At 38.6% G+C, this 19554-nt stretch overlaps 1 protein-coding gene across 1 annotated transcript; it reads right to left on the minus strand.

Annotated features, from left to right (window-relative positions):
* Nucleotides 1–510: 510 nt before the first annotated feature.
* Nucleotides 511–18431, minus strand: LOC121469057 (3'-5' RNA helicase YTHDC2-like). Its single transcript, XM_072922303.1, has 22 exons — nucleotides 18184–18431; nucleotides 16855–17011; nucleotides 14574–14681; nucleotides 13340–13488; nucleotides 12803–12938; nucleotides 12329–12455; nucleotides 11289–11354; nucleotides 10338–10516; nucleotides 10090–10186; nucleotides 9926–10013; nucleotides 9746–9826; nucleotides 9222–9304; nucleotides 8189–8294; nucleotides 7932–8051; nucleotides 7311–7578; nucleotides 6675–6806; nucleotides 6021–6226; nucleotides 5140–5335; nucleotides 3920–4029; nucleotides 2180–2469; nucleotides 1603–1780; nucleotides 511–813 (listed from the first exon to the last, which is right to left on the minus strand). The coding sequence occupies exons 1-22, from the start codon at nucleotides 18340–18342 to the stop codon at nucleotides 769–771; spliced, it is 3081 nt and encodes a 1026-aa protein (XP_072778404.1). The 5' UTR covers nucleotides 18343–18431; the 3' UTR covers nucleotides 511–768.
* Nucleotides 18432–19554: the final 1123 nt, after the last annotated feature.

The following is a 19554-nucleotide window of genomic DNA, read 5'->3' on the forward strand; positions in this document are numbered from 1 at the left end:
AACAATTAGATGGACAAGTTTTATCTCCCGCTCAGATGACTTCCCACAGCCTGTCCCTGACTTTTTTCCAAGTTTTAACACTAAATGCTGTGTCAGGATCAGTGGCAAAATCCTATGATCTAGCCCACAGCAATATACTACGAAGGGCATAGTCTGAAGTATTAATTCCCTTATTTCTTAACAAAGCTTTCCATGTAGCCAAAACAATCTCTTCCTCTTTAGATTTATTTCCCATTATTACTAGTTGGTGCCTCCCCTGCTTCCAGGTGTCCTGATAGGAGAAAATCAAGTCTGGACCTCCCTGTGGCTTCCACACGCCACTCTCAGCCGCACCAGCGCCGCCTCCCCCGCTGCTCCCCAGTGGGTCACGGCTGGGAGCTGGGACCCCGCGTGGCTCCAGACTGACCACGCTGTTCAGGCTGTTGCTCCATGCGGTGGGCACCAGCTGTCACTGGTATATACACTGTATCCCGAGGCGGTCGCCACACAAAGCACAGACCACAGGCGGTCTCAGATGGCAATTCTTTATTATCGAACATGGCTGACCTTTTATAAACTTTCTAATTGTTTATACTTCTTCTACCCCAACTATTGGCCACAAAAAATCAACATAACACCACTGGTGAACAGTAACAGTGACTTTAGTTAACTTTCTAAAAATACTTTGTCCGTCTGCAGTGCTCTCCTTATCTTTCTTCAGTTCTTCTCTTCTCTCAGTCTCCTTGGTAGCAGCCTTGGAGAGAGCTCTTTAACAGCTTCTTCTTGCTCTCAGCTTCTTTTCGCTCCTTTAGCTAACAGGCCTGCTGTTAGCCCCTTCCACAGTAATTCATCCATGAGGGGCAAGAAACAAGTAGAGCAGAATAGGATTAAAAAGTCTAGTGATTAATTAGAATTGGTTAAAGTCTGACAGACCTTGAGATGACACCAAAATTAAGCATCCTAGAGTGTAGCCTACAGCATACTACTCGCATTTCTATATTCAGGAAACATGTTTTCTTCCTTTTACGCTGTCTTAATTTAAAAGCTGAAAAATTCAAGAGGAATTATTACATCCTCCAATGAGTCCATGAAGTTTCCTCTCAATGATCTCCTTAGTGTTACTGCAGTCTACTATTCAAGTATATGGGACAACTGTCACAGTAATCTCATTAAAAATGTGTACTTTGTTAAAATAACCATCACAAAAATCAGTCACAGTAAGGTATATAAGACAGAATCAGTATTGATATTGAAAATCTCTTATGGAAGCCGAGAAAGGCAGAATCCAAAAACTTCAGAAGTGTGTATATAATATACTCATTTAGTTGAAAAAAACTAATACATGTTTATTAGAACAAGTTTGGGGTTTTTTTTAAATCTCATGTTTTCTACTTTGGATAGCTTTACCTCAGCAGTCTACAAATTATTTTTGCTGTATTAAACTAGTGAAACAAGGATATTTAGTCTAGATTTTTAAGTTCCAGAAGGAAGTATTATGCAGTGTTACAAATGAAAAGCTACGTTAGCTTCCTAATTTATCAGTAAAATACCTAACTGCAGAATGATATCAGCAAGAAATTCTATTACTTTGGAAGAGCAGGGTGATATGTTAGAGAACTCTACCTTTGCCGACACTGGAGAAGAAGGAGTAGCACAGGGGTTGGAATAGCTACCGCTGTCTGCAGGCTTCACTGAGGACTGAGCTGATCTGTCATCTGAGGATTGTCTGGAGAGCAAAATGTCTTTTTCTTTGTACTTCTTTGGCTGGTGGAGTGCAGGAGAAGTAGATTTCACTGAAACCCTACAAAGGACATACTTTGAGTTTCACAAGCAGTCACTGAACAACGTACATCGACCTGCCAACCTACTGCATGACCACATGTATTACAGCAACTACAAAATCTATTAAAGCCTAACTAAAAACTCATACTGACCATTCATTGCTTTTTAATGCTACTGTTCAACTTCTTCTGCTACTTCTCAAACATCACAATTCATGGACAATATTCCTGACTGCTCTCTCCAACAGCAGCCCCAGGTATGAAATACTTCTCTTTGGGACCACAATGCAGCATACAACAGTATAACACCTTCCAACTGTACTTCCGCTGTTTCCACCTCCTATTACTAGCAGAAACTTAAGTGATACTTGTATACATAAACTGCAACCTACAGTGAGCAGAAGACCTCAGCATCTTACTTTTCAGCATGAGAGAAGTCAGACAATTCTGTTTCTGTTGAGCTGTTTCTGCTGTTGGTTGACATGCATGTAGATGCCAAAGGAAGTTCTTCACAAGTCACAGGCCTTGGTCTCTGGCCAATTCCTGAAGGCTGCTGTAGACCTGCAGACTGTTCTTCAGCACTCAGAACAGCTGTAATTGCTCTTACAGTTGTTTCATCAACCTCAGACCACAGCTTAGAAGGAGCTCGCATACGACGCAGAAACAAGCTGTGCCACTTCTGCCTGAGTTGCAGCAGCATACCAGCAGCCTGCAATAAATTCCAATTCTGTTCAATACTGATGAAAATTAGATCACACAGGTAAGAGAACCCTGTCTTTTCCATATCAGGCAGCACCTGGCATTCTAATATAAACAGGGTCCACAATTAAAGGCAAGACTAAGGTCTTGGGGAAGGGGAATAATCCATATTTAAATTAAGATGTTAATTTGCTTTCTTTTCCTTGGGTGCAAGGTAATTTTGGAAACATTTCATTTAGCTCTGTAATAAACTTAGCTTTGTATTGTAATTCCACAGAGTTTTTTGTTTTCCTTCTTATCTTTCAAGAAAACCCAATCCTTTCATGCTTTATGCCCTTCCTCTCAAATCAGTCTCTACTCATGCACTCTTCAGTCATAGTTGATGGAAAAGAGCTCTAAGTGATATTTTTTCTTACATAGACACCTGGTCAAATGTGATGACTAAATTCAGAAGACTATTGTCTAATTCTGCTACCAGAAATGCTTCCATTACAATAAATTTTAAAAAATCACTCTTCTGGACATGTCTAGGAGAGAGAGTATTATTATTAGAGTTGGTAAAGTTGTGTGTTTCATGACCCATAAACTGCCTCCTACCACAGCCACAGCTCCCCAATGACATAAAGACTTCTATTTCAAAGAGGTTTTGAAATGTATCCTTCCAAAATCTGACAGCAACTTTCTTTCAGCAACTTCAGCTTCAAGTGCTCCTTTTTTGATCTGATTTTGGTTATCCTCTCAAAGAAAGAAGAACACAATATGCCAATGTGACTGTCCTCTCAGCTCCTGTTCAGATTTTGGCTATCCCAGCTCGTGCTATGGCCTGATGGAGCACCATGCAGGCAGGACAGGAGGCCAGAAGGAGCAGAAGGGCCCTTATGCAGTCACTGTCACCTGCAGCTTGCTGTCCCTTGCAGCCATTATCTTTTGTCTGCCAGTCTCTTCAGAATCTGCTGACGTGTGGAAAGGGACAAAACTGCCAAGCTCAGATATAAAACATCATATTGCCCAGAAAGTTTTTGAAACAGACCCAACAGCATCTGGATTGCTGAGGCTTTCCTGGTCCCTTTTGTGAGAGACAGGACACCCACATCAATAGGGAGGAAGAGGGATGAGCACTCTCAATGTTGACTTAGGTGACTAATTATTCTCTTTCTTTTTGCTGACAAGTAAAAGAATAGAAAGGTACGGGTGATAGGTGATGAAACACTGCAACTTGGATGTTGAATACACGGATTCAGGCGACAGACAACTCTGTGCCAAAGGGGATTGAAGCCGTTTAATTATTGATGAGCTTGTGAAGTAAAGGTTAAATCACAGAGTACCTAGTTCGAGAGACCGAAATAGACCATGACATTCTTGGAGAGAATTCTTGGCTACTCAAATGTTACAAAAACCTTTTCACATCTTTTTTTCAATTCCTCTACATGAAGCAAACCCAGGAGTAATTTCTTACTTACTTCAGGGTCCAGTCTGAGATGGAGCCATTCATCCAGCTTCAGCAGTGCCAGATCAGCAGATGTCTTGTCCTCCATCTCACTGTCGCTGCTATCATTAGATACCCCTCCCCCTGAATTAAAGACAAAAGGTGCATTAGCATTTCCATATTTTTTCTACTATTATTTCTACACAAAAACCCGCATACTACGGTATTACCAGCAATAATGTTTTTCCTTCTAAAATTGACTTTAAATGTAAACATTTGTAAAACTACCTCTTCTTTTCTGCAAATACACTGCAAAGTCTTTGCTCCAGATAGCAGCAATCAAGCCAGACCTGCTGAAGGTCCTACTGTGTAAAAACCTGTATTGATATGATGTGACCCAACTCATGTACCTCCACCAGTATCCACAGGCCACTACACAACTTTTGCCTAAAGCTGTTTGCAAAATCACACATGCCTCTATTTCCTGGTAAAACAGCAGATCTAAAGACCTAGTAAGAAAAAAAAAATCTACACATATAGCTATTAATTAGGATTCTCTATTTTTCTTAAGTGCAATTCAATCAGCATGAGCACTACTCTAAGGTTCACAGTTTAAAAGCAAGACAGAAAAGCTCTAGAAATAAGTTGGACTTTTAGTTTGATTCAAACTATGAGAACTAGAAGCAGTTATTTTTGCTTCCATTCCAAGAGGACTCAATTTAAATCAGAAAAAAGAAGGACATTTCTATATATTCTCTATTACTCACAGTTAATAGTACAGTTAACTGAAATTAAAAATGATCAGTAGAACATGTCTTGAAAATGTATGTGTTAGCTAGAAGCAACATGACTTGTTTGCCATATTGATTGTTTCTAAATTATTCTGTTTGAATAATCTGGTTCAATGTATCAAGTAAAGTAGTCTGTAGAAAAAGAACATGCATACTACACTTCTCAGTGCCAGTACTACAGTTCTCATTAGACATTGTGGCTGTATTCTTTCCTTACAAACTATACTGCAGTTTCTGAGACCCTACAACTGTGTAATTTATGGACTTGAGTATGTAAGGAATCCCAAAATGGAGAGATTTATTACAGAACCAACAAACTCTTCCTGAATAGCTGCAGGAATTATAACAGCGCTATTTTCAGAATCAGCCAATACATGTATTAAATATTACTGAAAAATAAGTTTTCCATGTCACACGCTGATGTATAGCAACGGAAACATCCCAAATCCAGACTCCAGTGTACCTCGAAAGGATGAAGATGCCTGCAAGGCATTACTTGGCAGTCTGGCTGGTCCACAGAAGAGGGCCACCGTGACAGGTGTCACAACAGAGCAGCACCTGATGTTTGCTGTCTTGTGAGCTCTCGTCATTTCATCATATATAAGCCAGTCTGTAGGGAGAGCCTGGATGGCTGCAGCTTGTCCATTTGCTGGGGCAATCTGTGCAAGAGCAGGTAAAACCAGGCTATTAAACCCTCTACCTGTAATTAATGTAAATTTGAACGTATTTCTCATTTTATCCGGAGACACTGTGGATGCCTCAACCTGGCAGTGCTCAAGGCCAGGCTGGGTGGGGCTCTGAGCAACCTGGACTAGTGGAAGGTGTCCCTGCCCATGGCAGGGGTTGGAAGGAGATAAGCTTTAAGGTCCCTTACAACCCAAACCATTCTATGATTCTGTATTTTGAGAACTAAATACACGTACAATTATATACATATAAAAATATACATGCACATAAAAAAGCGTGAGAGAATTCAACCAGATTCATAAATTATCCTACCATGATAAAACAAAACATTTTGCTTTAAAAAGAAATGTTAAAAAAAAGTTTCAGAGAAAAACTTGCTTTTAAGAATAGGGATCATTATATCTTTCAAACAATTTTATAGCAGGGCAGTTTTTTTGTCATTTTGCCTTGTTCCATCTAGAGAAAGGACTAATTGAAACGATGGAAAAATGAATCAACTCCAATTCTATCAGCTGGGTAGAACAGTATTTTCTAAAGCTGTAGTGTTAAATGCCTATACTGCTTTTAAAGTACTGACAAATAGGAAAAGACATTTCTAAAACACGTGACAGATTTTAGTGCCCTTTTTTTTGAACTATGAATTCAAAGTGTCTTTACCTTTTTATACTGAGACTGACCAAGAACAGAGGTAGGATGAAATCGCACTTTCTTCTCCTTTGATTCCGTCAGCACCAGGCTGTCTCTGTCTACATGCACAAGATTGGGATACATCCCGGCCACTAAGGCACCTTTAATTACAGCCCAGTTCTCAGAGTTAGTATTAACATCTCTAATATCAGCTCCTCCTCTGGCTCTCACAAAACCTGACAAATGAAAGAGACAAAACAGTGCCATGTTAGCTTGTGTTTGGTTCTCAAAAGGAGTCAGAAACTAAAGGTGAAATAAATGACTTCTTTGTTGCATTTTTCACCACTGCCAACCTTAACAGCACCAAGAAGAAACCATTACACTGAAATCCTTCCTGATAAGGGGTTTCATACTAACACAGAATACCACTATTTTCTACAATATAAAGACATTTCCTATGGGAATAATTCATTAGAACATGAAATTCAGTGGCATGTGGAGATGAGGGTGCTTTCAGTTAGATCAGCCACAACTCCTCATCTGCACCATCTGCACACCTGCATGAATGTGTGCGTGAAGGTGTATTTCAAATTAAGGAAAATTACACCAGTGAACATGATTTTTGTTACAATTTCTATATGCTTGACTTTAAAACAATGTTAAAATTGTTTCCAACTTCTCTACCTGAGGCTCTAAGCTGGCCAAGCACCTGTGTTCTCATTCCTGCAATGGTTTCCATTGTGGCTTGGGATAGGAAGTTCTTTTCACAGAAGGCTCTCTCCCAGCCGTCACTGCGTGCCTTCTGCCATGCTTGAAGATGTTTTTACATTTGCCTATTAATTTCAAGGACTTAAACTAAAAACTGCATTTTTAAAAAAATATTACATTTATGTCAATAAAATGAATGCAAAACCCACTCTAAAAGTTAATGTATCAAACCAGATTATTTTTTTTGTTCAACAATTAGATTCTCTTTATGTGTTCACTACAGTGATGATTATGTCAAGTTAAAACAATAAATAAAGATCATTACATTAAGATCATGATTCAAAGTTCAGTGTAGTAGGATGCAAAGATGCACATTGTTGGAACATTCAAAATTTTATAATGTTTGAAACAAAACATACTACAAAAACGGTTCCCTCTTCTGTGGACCAGCCAGACTGCCAAGTAATGCCTTACACAGGAAAGGCACTAGGCAAAAAGAAAGTCTTCTCTGAGCACTTAATCACAGCCCGCCACTCTACATCCAACTGGTGCATCTGCATTTTGCTTGAATGTGCTGTGATTAGTACTCTCTGAAATGAAAGACTACCTGGAAAGCCCTGAGCAGGGCCATGTGGTCACTGAACGTTCCGGCAGCAAAACGCTTCCTGCACAGCACGGCTGCACGCTTTTGGGAGGCCAGCGTGGGCAGCACAAAAGGGTCTTGGCAGGCAAGAGCACAGGCAATGGTCAGAACAGGATCCAGGCACTTCAGAACTACAGCATACAACACCATTTTACCGAGGTGTGGCTCTACAGGTAATTCAGTGAGGTGATAACCAAGCTCAGTGAGATCTTCCCAAGGGTCCATGGCATCTATGGTCTGTTCATAAACAAACAAACAAACAAATAAAGGAGAGGGGGATGGGTACAGTGGACAAAATCAATTGACAGTGAAAGCAGAAAGGATGTGAATAATGGACATTAACTAGACTTGTTTCCAAACACTACAGAAGCAAGTCAAACTATTAACTGAGACAAGACTTTGAAGCACTCTCTTCCCTTGACATGGAAAAACACATCCCTACACACAAAATGAAAACAGACAATAACCAAAACTTCAAAACATCCTTAAGTAATTAAAAACAGCTTCAGTACAAACTGAAGTCAGTAAACTGCTACACCACAAATTTGGGATCAAACACAATTACAATCTAAACCTATTCCTTTTCTGACCTTAAGCATATGCACAGCATTTCTCACAGTTACAGCAGGCGGAGGATCAGGAGCTTTCATAAGAAAGTCTACAATTGGACAATTAACTGGAGCCAGAAGTTTTGTGTACAAACAGATCTCCTGCAAGGTAAAAGGCAGAACAAAAAAAGATTACCAAGATTTGGAAGCAGCCGCCAAACACATGATTTGCTGCAATTAATAGTATGGTTTGAGGACATTGTATTTTTTAAAGTTATAGTTTCTAACTGAACATGCACCTGAAGCGGCATCCTTAGAAGTTCTGGAGATTGAAATTCCAACATATTCTGAAATCGGAGCCTGCTGAAGAGACGAAAGCAGACTCCAGGCTGACAGCGCCCAGCCCTTGAAAATAAAATATGGAAGGTTGTGAAAATGAGGATTTCTTTCTAAAAACAAAACCAAAAGCCAACAAAGACACAGAAACTCAGAATGGAAAAGAAGAGGCAGTACTATGAAGAAAGCGTTGTTAAGTCACACGCAAAGTGAGAGTTTTCTAATCATGAATTATTTTTGAGAGTGTGGCAATTTTTTACTGTAATTTTAAGCCAACACTGAGAAATCTGGAGGAAAGAAAAACAAGGCTTATCTGATGTAAAGTGCTGTGGGTTTTTTGCTAACCTAAGACCAGTTCAAATCTCAATCATCCTTTGTTGTAAGGAACCAGTTGCAAACTTTATTGTTTCCCCTCACATCCCCTAAACAGAAGTGATGCTTGGAGTAAAAGGTAGAATAAAGACGAAGTAACTTGTGAGTGAATGAGAGACAGCAAATTCTCTCAGTCATATACATCTATGTGCATACGTGCAGCTTAATGCCAATATGATTGATTAAACAGGCATTTGTTGCTACATAAACTTCTGAGCCCTCACCCACAGTGCTGGGAAGAATATAATCATGGCCTGTTAAGTCATGGATAGCTTGGAGAAAGTGAAATAGGCAGTCCGCTGCCCACAGACATGATGTGAAAACACCCCACTGGACATTGTGACTGCTGGTGCTACATGGGAGAAAGAGGAAGGAGAACAAATTAATGGGGGGAAAACAACCCAGACCTTTGGGAAATGCCTGAGCGTCACTTTTCTACAACGTGGGAGATTATTCCAAGGAAATACATGCTGACGCCTACTCACCTGCAGAGAACGAGTGTTGGCCACTATGCAACACAACACTGGACTAGGCCAGAAACAGCTACTATGTTGTGTGCTTTATTCTAAACATAAAGGACTGTGGATATCTGCAAAATGGAAACCGCTATGAGGCATTTATTACCTGCCTTTTCTCTGGATAGCACTGGCTTTTGAAATCCACCCCATTTTTACCATTGTAACACGACTCAGTGCATCAAAAGACTTCTAGAAAAACAAAGAAAGGAATGCAAACTGAAAACTCAATAGGGTACATGAAATACAAGTTACTAGTTATTTAGATTACCAACAGAAGTTTTCTAAAAAGTATGAAATAGTAATATATACAGCAGCTTCTGACACAAAGGTACCTTCTCAATTTCGAGTGAATTAATGAGGGTATCTCCTTTCTAGTATCTTAATGCTCCACAATTTTTGAAATTCAAGATTTTCAAGGTTTTTTAGACAGATAGCTTACAGTATTTGTCTTAAAACAAATGCATGTTGAAACTTTTCAGCAAGGACTGTTGCTTGACAGGCACTAGCTCTCAGCTAGTAAAAGCTTTTTTTCACTTTACTGTAAAGTCATAAAAAATAAAAAAAAAGTTCTCCAAAATTTATGCACTGTGTGTTTTAGAATCACACTAGGAAAATTTATGGCAGTCCTACCTCTTTCACCTTGCCTGAGTCAATGACAAACACCACATCACTGACTGTTATGCTGGTTTCTGCAATATTAGTAGAAAGAATCTGCAAACAAAAAAACCAAAACCACCAAAACTATAATAACTGTAAAAGCAATGGCAAAATAGGTCATTGTGGCATTGGAAAAAGTCCTCTAATACTTGCAATTTTGCGAATGCCAAAAGGTGGACTTTCAAGCACTTTCTTCTGGTACAAAGTCTGCATACTTGAATGAAGCACGAAAACTTGGTACCTAACGCAAGACAAAAGGAACATTTTAAGGATCCTTAAAAGAAGCAATGAAAAGCCACAGTAACTAAAGGTTTTACCTGTGAGCATTATCAGTGAATCTCTTATCATCCAAAACAATGCGGTCTCTCAGGCTCACTATCTCATCATACCCAGGAAGAAATATTAAAATTGCTCCTAAAAAAGGAAGTGGGTTTGCAAAGTTAAACAGAAAATTCAAATACATGTCGAATAGCACTCAGAAGGTTTTAACGTTTGTGGATTGCTGAAAAAAGAGCACGATTCATCAGAAGCCAAATCCACAACCACTGGTTAGGTATTTACCTACCTGCATCAGAACTATGACAGATGCTGTGAAGTAAGTGCATTATCAGATCCAGATCCACTTTTTCATCATCAAAACTGTGATGATAAGCTGTCAGTAGCTCTCTGTCCTCTGCACTAAGGTCACTAGCACTTTTTTGGACCAGGGAACTTTCATCCATGTTTCCAAATCCGAATGAAGCGCTGTAACAGGGAAATACACCAGAATCAAGGCTGCCCCTTCGGGTTTGCATTGAGCCATCCACTCAAAGTTAGTTCAAGACCAATATGACTATTGGTCTTGAATTCTGATGTTTAAGTGTAGCAGAAGGGAATCACCATACTATTACTGTTTACTGATTTCAATGTTAACCCAGTGAAGGATGCCACTTTATTTATTAGTGTTAACTTTAGTTTTCTTCAACTTCATTGAAACACAACCATAAGCAAAGGAAAGTATAAAGATACTTCTCGTTTATCTGTTCAAGTAAAAATACTTAAGAGATACGTGTTCTCCAAAAATTTCCCACTAGCAGAAACTACACTAAGAGAAATTATAGTAGAGATAAGCTTTACAAAACACTACCTCAAGTACGATAACTGTAAGTTAATCAGAAAATCATTCTTGAATGGCCTAGTGTGCACATTACTTCTGTAAATTTTCTTTAATATGCCTATTGCATATAAAAAGGATAAATAAAAACACATGACAGATTTGTTTCCAAAGTAAGCATGTGAAAAGTATAGAATTAGCAAGTTGTGCAAACATAAACAATATGATACTGAGTACAAACTTTTTTGCTGTTTATTTTTTGAAATATTCCTATTCTTAAAAAGAAGTCTTGCCATTAAGTCCAGATTTTAGACCATGAAAAGCTAAAACCTGTTCTGATTAAAAGAACACAAACCTCAAATTTCCCATCACAACTCTTTGTATATCATATACAACTCATTCTGCAAAACAGTTACAACTGACCTGTAGGATTCCAACAGATGAACAACCTCCGTCTGTCTAAAGTGCCTAGCCCAGTCCACAGCCATCCTGAAATAGTTGCACAAGTATTTTTATTAGACTTTTCACTTCAAAAGATGAATATGAAGAGCGCATCAGGAGAGGCACTTGACACCAGACTTTTGTACCCATTTCTGTACTGACATCCGTACTGTTATTGCTGGATCTGCAACTTCCCATTTGAAAGTGCATGAATAGGTGTTAACAGCTATCTGACTTTTAGGTGACTACAGTTCTTTACCACAAAAGAATGTCCGTTTTACACAGGAGCAAACATGCACAAGGAAGTGAGGAGGAAGAAAGTGCCATTCCTTTAAAAAGTCCACAACAAGGTGCAGAGATCAGACCTGCCTGTTTGCAGTATCCTTGAAGTCATCTCAAAAGGTCACACCCCAGGCATAACATTTGGCTATTTCATGTCTTTCAGACGCTGTCCTCCTCACGATGCAGTTCACTGTTTTATCTTTAAACTGCATTCCTTCCCAAGTTTTTTCAAATATTAGTACCAAATATCAGACCCCTGGAATCCTAATTCTTATCATTCCATACAACAATTATTTACTGTACTTCCCTGTTTATATGAAGACATAATCCATGACCACAAAACCTGAGTTTCTACAGATTCACAAATATTTTTACATGCTACGATATATTTAGAAACATAACAGAAAGATCTTCTGATATGGGTAACTCCATGAAAATAGGAATTGCCAAATATTGTGGTCCAATTCAGTAGATTACAGTTGTTCTGCTAACCAGTATCTTAAATAAGACCTACTGAAACAAAGTTTATAGCTCATAATCAAGACCATGTAATTAAGAATTCAATTTAGAATTTACAGAAAACAATGTGATTATCAGGAGTTAGAAATTGTTGAGGCTGTCAAAATCTATAGTTCTTACAGCAGTGTGATAAGTTAGCAAATTAATTTAGATGTTAAACAATTTTCTTTCTCTCTCCTACACTGACACATAAATCTATCTTTTGGTTTCTCTGTTTTTACCAGCCATTAGATGATTTGCAGTGGATACTTGCTCCCATGCTGATCAACTGTTCTACTTGACTCAAAAAGCCTCTCCCTGAAGAAATCATCAGAGCAGTCGCACCAGTTTCACTGTGCCTATAATCAACTGAAAAGTAAAAGAAAAAAAATCCAGCAAACCCAAGAGAAATGTTATTTTTTCATCTAAATATAGTACAAATATTGCTTTCAAATTCCAGCCCAAAGAGAATTTGTTTCCTCACTTTATCTCTGAAGTTAGTTCATATGAATTCTACACTGTTTTAGAAACACTTCTGTCAATACTTCAAAACAGCAACTAACTAAACAACCCATTATTTCTGCTAGCCCTATCATTTTTTCAGTCGGCATCAGAATGCAAAGGTAACACCATTTGAAACTGGAGATAAAAGTAGCCATAAAAATCTAAGAAAATTTGAGGTTGCTTTTTTTTATGTAATAACACATGAAACTTACCACTGACATTTTCAGTTAAAATAAGATTTAACAGCTGAGCAAACAAATCAATATCTTTATGCAACCAGATGTCAGAAAGACAGGAATCCATTTCTTTTACTATCCACGGTTCAAGGCAATTCACATCTTTTTCAGTCTGAAGATAAAAAACAATATTGAAAGTTTAATCTCTTCCAAGAGTTGTCTTTATTCTCATACATTACCCACAAAGAATTGGAATGGTTATTTTTCCCAGCAGCAACAGAAACCCAAATATATCAGTGTAGATATACCTAACTCAGGTATCAGTTAATGCATTGATTTTATCATATGCAAGTACGAACACAATGGCAGTCGAGCCATTTGATCTGAGGAAAAGCTGTGCACAACCACCCTGTCTGAAGAGCACACTTCAGCTAGAGCAGTTCATCCTAATCAAGTAATCTTTAAAATACGTTACTGTCCTGAGAGACTCAACACAACTGTAGAAAACAGATTTTAAATGGCTAGAATACAACACAAATATAAACATCTCTTCTGACAAAAGAAAAAACTTACCAGTTGATTAAATACTGTGTCACCACCATCATCCAACCATTTGTACTCCTCATTTGTCCTTGGAACTGATTTTTGTCTCCGAGATGTCCCTTTGTTAGTGTTATCTTGAGCTGAACACCACTCAGCAAGAGTGTTCTTCTGTTTCTCTTCTAGAATGCAAAGTATTCCCCAAGAAAGTTTTAGTGTCATATTTATTATCCATTGTTTTCTACTAAAAAAGTTAGTTACAGCAGGTTTTACCAAGTTTTACCTATTCAACCTCTTTTATTTAGTCCAGAATGCTACTACCAGTCCAACATAAATGACATATTTAAGGGTACCCAAAGGGCACCACTGCAAACAAGGGCTATAAAAACAAGGTAAAACCCAACACTTTGGTGTTTAACCCCCCAAAACCTCTGTTATTCCAAAGTACTGCATTCAAAGTATCTTCCTTAAGTAATCACCTTCCACACAATCTCAGACCAGATCTTTTTCCACAAATGGAATTCTGAAGACGAGTGATACAGTCCCTGCATGTAACAACTTACTTTTCTACACAAGTGGAAGAAACCTTAGAAAACACCAGGGTCCTAACTGAACTTTTCTGACTCCAGTGATCAGAGGTGAGCACTGTGATCAATATCCAGTTAGGACTGTATGTTATAACTTTGGGGTTTACATTTTTTTTTTAATTTTTCTTTAAATAATCACTGGGATCATTACTTTCAGTTGCCAAGAAAACTTCTGAAGCAGTATCTACTTAATCAACTTAAACCCAATGATGTTTAGCTCAAGAGTGTTAACACTTAAAAAAATACATCCATGCCTGAAGAAAGCAGTGAAAAATGTTACTGAAGGGAATTTAGTGCAAGATGTACAAAATCATGCCTGCTTTAATAGCTGCACTTGAATTTGCACCCAAAGGTACAGAGCATCCTATGCTTCTTTAGTATTCATGTGGGCAGAGCCCCCAGTTATATATAATTCTACAGCATAACAATTAGAAAAAAGATGACATTTATCAACTGAGTGAAAAAAGAATGCAACCACTGAATCAAAGTGATTTTTTTTCTTTAATTGCATAAACTATTTCAAAAATGTAAATATTGAGAGCTTAAAGACACTTGCTGTCATCTAATCACATCTCATTTAATCTCCTGACTCTGGAATTTTAATAGAAAATAATCCTGTTAACTGTTTGTTCAATCAATGATTCTCATTGCCAACCCTTACAATTAACAAATCCACTGACCTTGCTGCTTCTTTTCTTTGTACTTCACCATCTCTTTGTTTGCATACCCAGTGCTTCGTAAAATGTCCTCCAGAAACATCTCTTTAACTTGAAAAGGTCTCCCTTGGACTAAAATAGAAAAAATCCATAAAAGATTCTATATTCACTAGCTTCACTTACAGAATTAATTCTTTTTAAAAACTACCTTTACTGGAGTTTATTTTTCTCAAAACTGTACAAAACAAAATATTTCCAAAGTCAAATGCCACCTTGTTTCTCCTCAACCTCTTCAATTTTATGAAGTGTTATAGCAGGAGATGTTCATAAGATTGACAGTTATTAACTACATTTTTTTTTAAATGAGGAAAAGAAAACAGCCATGTTTGTTTAGGGTTACAAACAAGAACCTGCCATGTAAGTCTGCCATCTGGATTAAAAATGGAATTAATTAATAAGCAATTAATACAGCTTTTTGCAAGGTTCCACACAGAGACAGTACATCTTTATACTGAACTACTTTCTTTTCCTGAGAAGCATGTAAGAAGGCAGCCTTATCTCCATATCCTCAACTAATTCAGCAAAGCTGAGCTTTCTTTACTGAATACTTCTTGACAGATGAGACATCCCAGTGGCCTTTACCTTCTGATAATTTATCCCGATTTCTTTTTCAACATGACTATTTTCCAGACCTTATCTGTGGACATTACAGGATGCTTTTTGCATGAAGATTAAAATCTCTACACTTTGATTTCTTTTTCCTTAACCTGACTCAGGAACACTCAGGATTTTCCTTCAGAAAGAACAATCCACAATTCACATACTTTTAGAAGCTGTCACAGAGGAAGCCTTCCAACACTGATCACAAACTCTGTGTACTACAGCGATCCACAGCTACAAAATGTGGTTTCTGTGGTCAGGATTTTGTCAGCCATATTGCTGAAGGAGACTCAAACCTTGTATATTACATTAACAGACAAAGCCGCTTCTTTTAATTCTTAAATTAAACAAAAAAAAAAAAAAAAAAAAAAAGAAAAAGGGAAAAGAACATCTTTTGAATTGTTATTGGCCTGTTACATAACCAGCACAAACACTGTGGTAAACTGGAGAGATTGGGAAAGATTGCCATCAGATTTTCCAACACAAATTGACCGATCTGAAAGAACAGGAAGCTGCAAAGAGAATAAACTGGAAAGTCATACAACAATCACAACTGAGGCACTCCCTTGCAAAAAAAATTCAGAGAACATGAAATCACGTGTAATTTCCAGATTCCTGTCTCCAACAAGCTGCAAACCTTATTCAACTGGACAGAAATTCAAAACGGAGAACTAAACACTTCCATCTGCAAAAAAGAAAGGAAAAAAAGGTTTCCTCCTCACAAACATTTGCTAAAATAAACCAGTAAGCAAGCCCATTTCCTAAAACCGTTGAGATTTTTTTTAAAAAGGCTGGCATGCAGAGAGTCTACCTGATTGTCAAATAAAGCATTTCTCTTAAAAGCTACTTTTCAAAACACATTAAAGTTGGACATTACTGTTGAAAAAGTAAGAGGATTGCAAGGTGCCAGAGGAGGTCACCCATGCAGAAAACCTGCAAGCCAGGAGGGTGGGGCAAAAACTGCAAACCCACAAAACCCCCCCATCTCCCACACATTTACATTTTGCCTTTACTAAAGATCAGTCAAATGAAATTGAACCAGAAAAAAAATGGTAACTTTTCTTTGCATTTGAATGTAGTCTAACTGCAGGTAACGGAGTCTGAACACAAAATAAGCGAAACTGGATGTCTTTTCTGAATATTTACCTAGATGAACAACTACTAATTTTCTTTAAATCAGAGAATCATGTGATCCTTTTTTCATGTGAAACCCAATCTGTCTAAGCCTGTATTTCTGAACTGAACTGGTACAGTTTTCTGTGTTTTATCCAGTAACCAGTAACAACCTTCACAAAGCCTGAAGAGTAAGATCCTACTGGAATGCATTGATACATATCACACTCATGTAGCTCCTAAGTCCTGTATCAGCATGAAGACAGAACTTCAATAACCTCTTCCTACTTCTTCAATTAAGAGTGGAGGGGGGCAGGATGTATCTGCATTTACAGAACTCCCAGTGACTAAAACACTTCACTCTGAATGAGGTGCAAATAGTCAAGAAACAAGAAACCTGCATACAGAAAGAACAAGGATTCCTGTAATTCTCAGTGTATTAATCATGCCTTTACTCAGAATAATTTGCTACAGTTTAGTAAGATCTGTGAGTCTCAGGGCAGGTATACTCACACTTAAGATCAAGACTTACTATGTATTACTGGGCAGCTTCCAAAATACCTAATAAAGAGATTTGCGTCTAGAGCAGCACTAGAGAGAATTAGTTTTAAATTATTCTGGTTTTTCAGCACATCTCTCAGTTTTATTAGCAAGAAGTCGCTGAACCTGTCCCTCTCATGTACTTCATCCTGTAACAGAAGGGGGAAAAAAGATGAAAAACCATCACAGATTCAGGATCACAACTTCTGACAAAAACAAACTTCTCTAAAAAAAAAAATACATGTTTTGGTGGCACATTACAGAGGCCTTAAAATGTGTGAGTCTAGTTTAACTAATAGGGTTTTTTTAAAAAACTATCCATAAAGAAACTAAAACACCTCAAAAAGTTTTTATCAGCGCTGAGTGCGTTGCAATGCTGAAGCCATAAACACTTTAACTTTAGAGGCTAAAGTGAATATCTGAAACCTCTCTGATTGTGTATTTGAGGCCAAATTTCAAGAAAACACCACAAACTACAAATCTTATTTTTATAAATTCTCACTTCGCCATTGATAAGCATTTAAAGAAATGTATGACACCACATAATCAGAAAAACAGACAAATTGGTTAGACAAGTCACACACAAAGCCTGTAAGTTAAGGCACGAAACTGATTATTCATCTTTTTCATTCTTCTGTTTTGATCTATATTATGAATGAAGGAAACAAGGACTCAAAATACAAAGTTTGTAGGCTGACATCAAGAATGTATAAATCATTCTCATGCTTTTTCAACTTTGATAAACAGGCAGGCACCTAAACTTACCTTTTAATCTTCAGTACTTAAATCTTGCCAAAAACATTCCAGTTCCCCTTATTCAATTCCACAATAGGAATATTGACATAATCACAAATGAACAATCTGAATAATTTGCTAGCAATTAGACTCCACATTATCTTGAAAACTCTGGGCAAACAAATGGACTGAAAACCTGTATTGCTAAAACAAATGGTAAGAGAAATTCTGACACAATCACATTGAACCACATCAATGTAAGCCTCCCTAAGAATTTTCTCCTTACCATGGAAGTTCAGAAAAATTTACACTTCTGTCCTTCTCCACTCCTCCTGATTCCACACTTAATCATTGGCATGAAAATAAGACATTTTTACAGGAAAAACACAAACACACAGAAAAACACCAAACTGCACAAGACATGCATTCTACTCTGAGGACTCAGAAAGTCTTTAAAGTTGATTCAGATTCTACCAAACAAAAACACCTAAAGTGCTCAGCAAATTTAAATAAAATAAATGAGGACCTCATTTTCCAAAGCAATACATATTGCTCCACCCCACATGAAAGACCACAGGATGCTCACCACAATAACATGGGTCACAGTGGAGAGGGCGCTGTCTCCTGCCATCAGCGTGCCAAGAAGCATGTCATTAGTGCAGAATGTTACCAGTGTCTTTGGAGAAACCCTATGGATCACATCACAGAGACAACTCAGGGGGTTGCACCATTTAAAGCTTTCCATGGATCAAAAATTAAAGCAGCTGCTGACCAGAAGAGAAATTACAGTTCTCTCCTCAAAAGATTCATGCACACCACTTATTTTTAAACTATGCCTTTTCACAGACATTTCCTAACAATTTGTAGTGCTTGCGCCCCAAAACTCTGGACGACGGATTCATTGAAAGAATAAGATTCAATTTTTAATAAATAAGGAAGTAAAAGAGAACCGTGAAGAAACTCTGCATGTCATTCAATTTACTAGAAAATTCCATGTGGAAAACTAGGTTCCAATTCCTCAGCCTGTGCTTGGATATAGCCTTTGTATTTGTCTACACGTGGTGGGATGAGCCTGTCTGGACGCCAGGTGCCTACCCAAGCCACTCTACCTGTCCTCTCCATGGGCAGGGGAGAGGAAACACAACAAAAAGACTCCCAGGCTCCAGAGAAAGACAAGGAGAACGTGGGTCTCTCCCACGGGAACATGGGTCCTCCACAAGCTTCTCCAATATGGGTCCTTCCCATGGGCTGCAGTTCTCCAGGAACTGCTGCAGCACAGGTCCCTTTCCACAGGGTGCAGTGCTTGAGGAACAGCTTGCTCCAGTGTGGGACCGCACAGGGTCACAATCCTGACAGCAAACCTGCTTCTGTGTGGCTCCCTCCCCAGGGCCACAGGTTCTGCCAGGAGCCTGTTTCAGCACAGACTTTCCAGAGGATCACAGCCTCCTTCAAGCATCCACCTGCTCCAACACAGAATCCTTCACAGGATTCTGCAAATCCAGGGAGGATCCCTGCTGCACCACGGACCTCCACGGCCTGCTGGGCTACAGCTGCCTCACCATGGGCTGCACCATGGGCTGCTCTGGCACCTGGACAATCTCCTCCCCTCCTGCACTGACCTTCCTGTGTGCAGATCTGCTTCTCTCACATGCTTTCACTGCTCTTCTTGAACTGCTGCCTCTGTTGTGCAGGTTTTCCTCCCCCATTCCCCACTGTCCCAGAGGCACTACCACCACCACAGATGGGCTCAGCCTTGGCCAGAGGCAGGTCTGTCTTGGCTGGCACCGGCTCTGTCACACACAGAAGAGGCTTCTGGCACCTCCTCACAGAAGCCTCCCCACAGCTCCCAAAGCCTTGCCTTGAAGACACAATTCATTACAGCTGACCAAATCACAAAGTCATCTGTTTGATCCTCTGGTTTTTCAGGAGGTGAAAATACTGAACTTTTACAATTCTA

Source organism: Taeniopygia guttata, chromosome Z (genome assembly GCF_048771995.1).
Source record: "Taeniopygia guttata chromosome Z, bTaeGut7.mat, whole genome shotgun sequence".
In the NCBI taxonomy this organism is placed as follows: Eukaryota; Metazoa; Chordata; class Aves; order Passeriformes; family Estrildidae; genus Taeniopygia; species Taeniopygia guttata.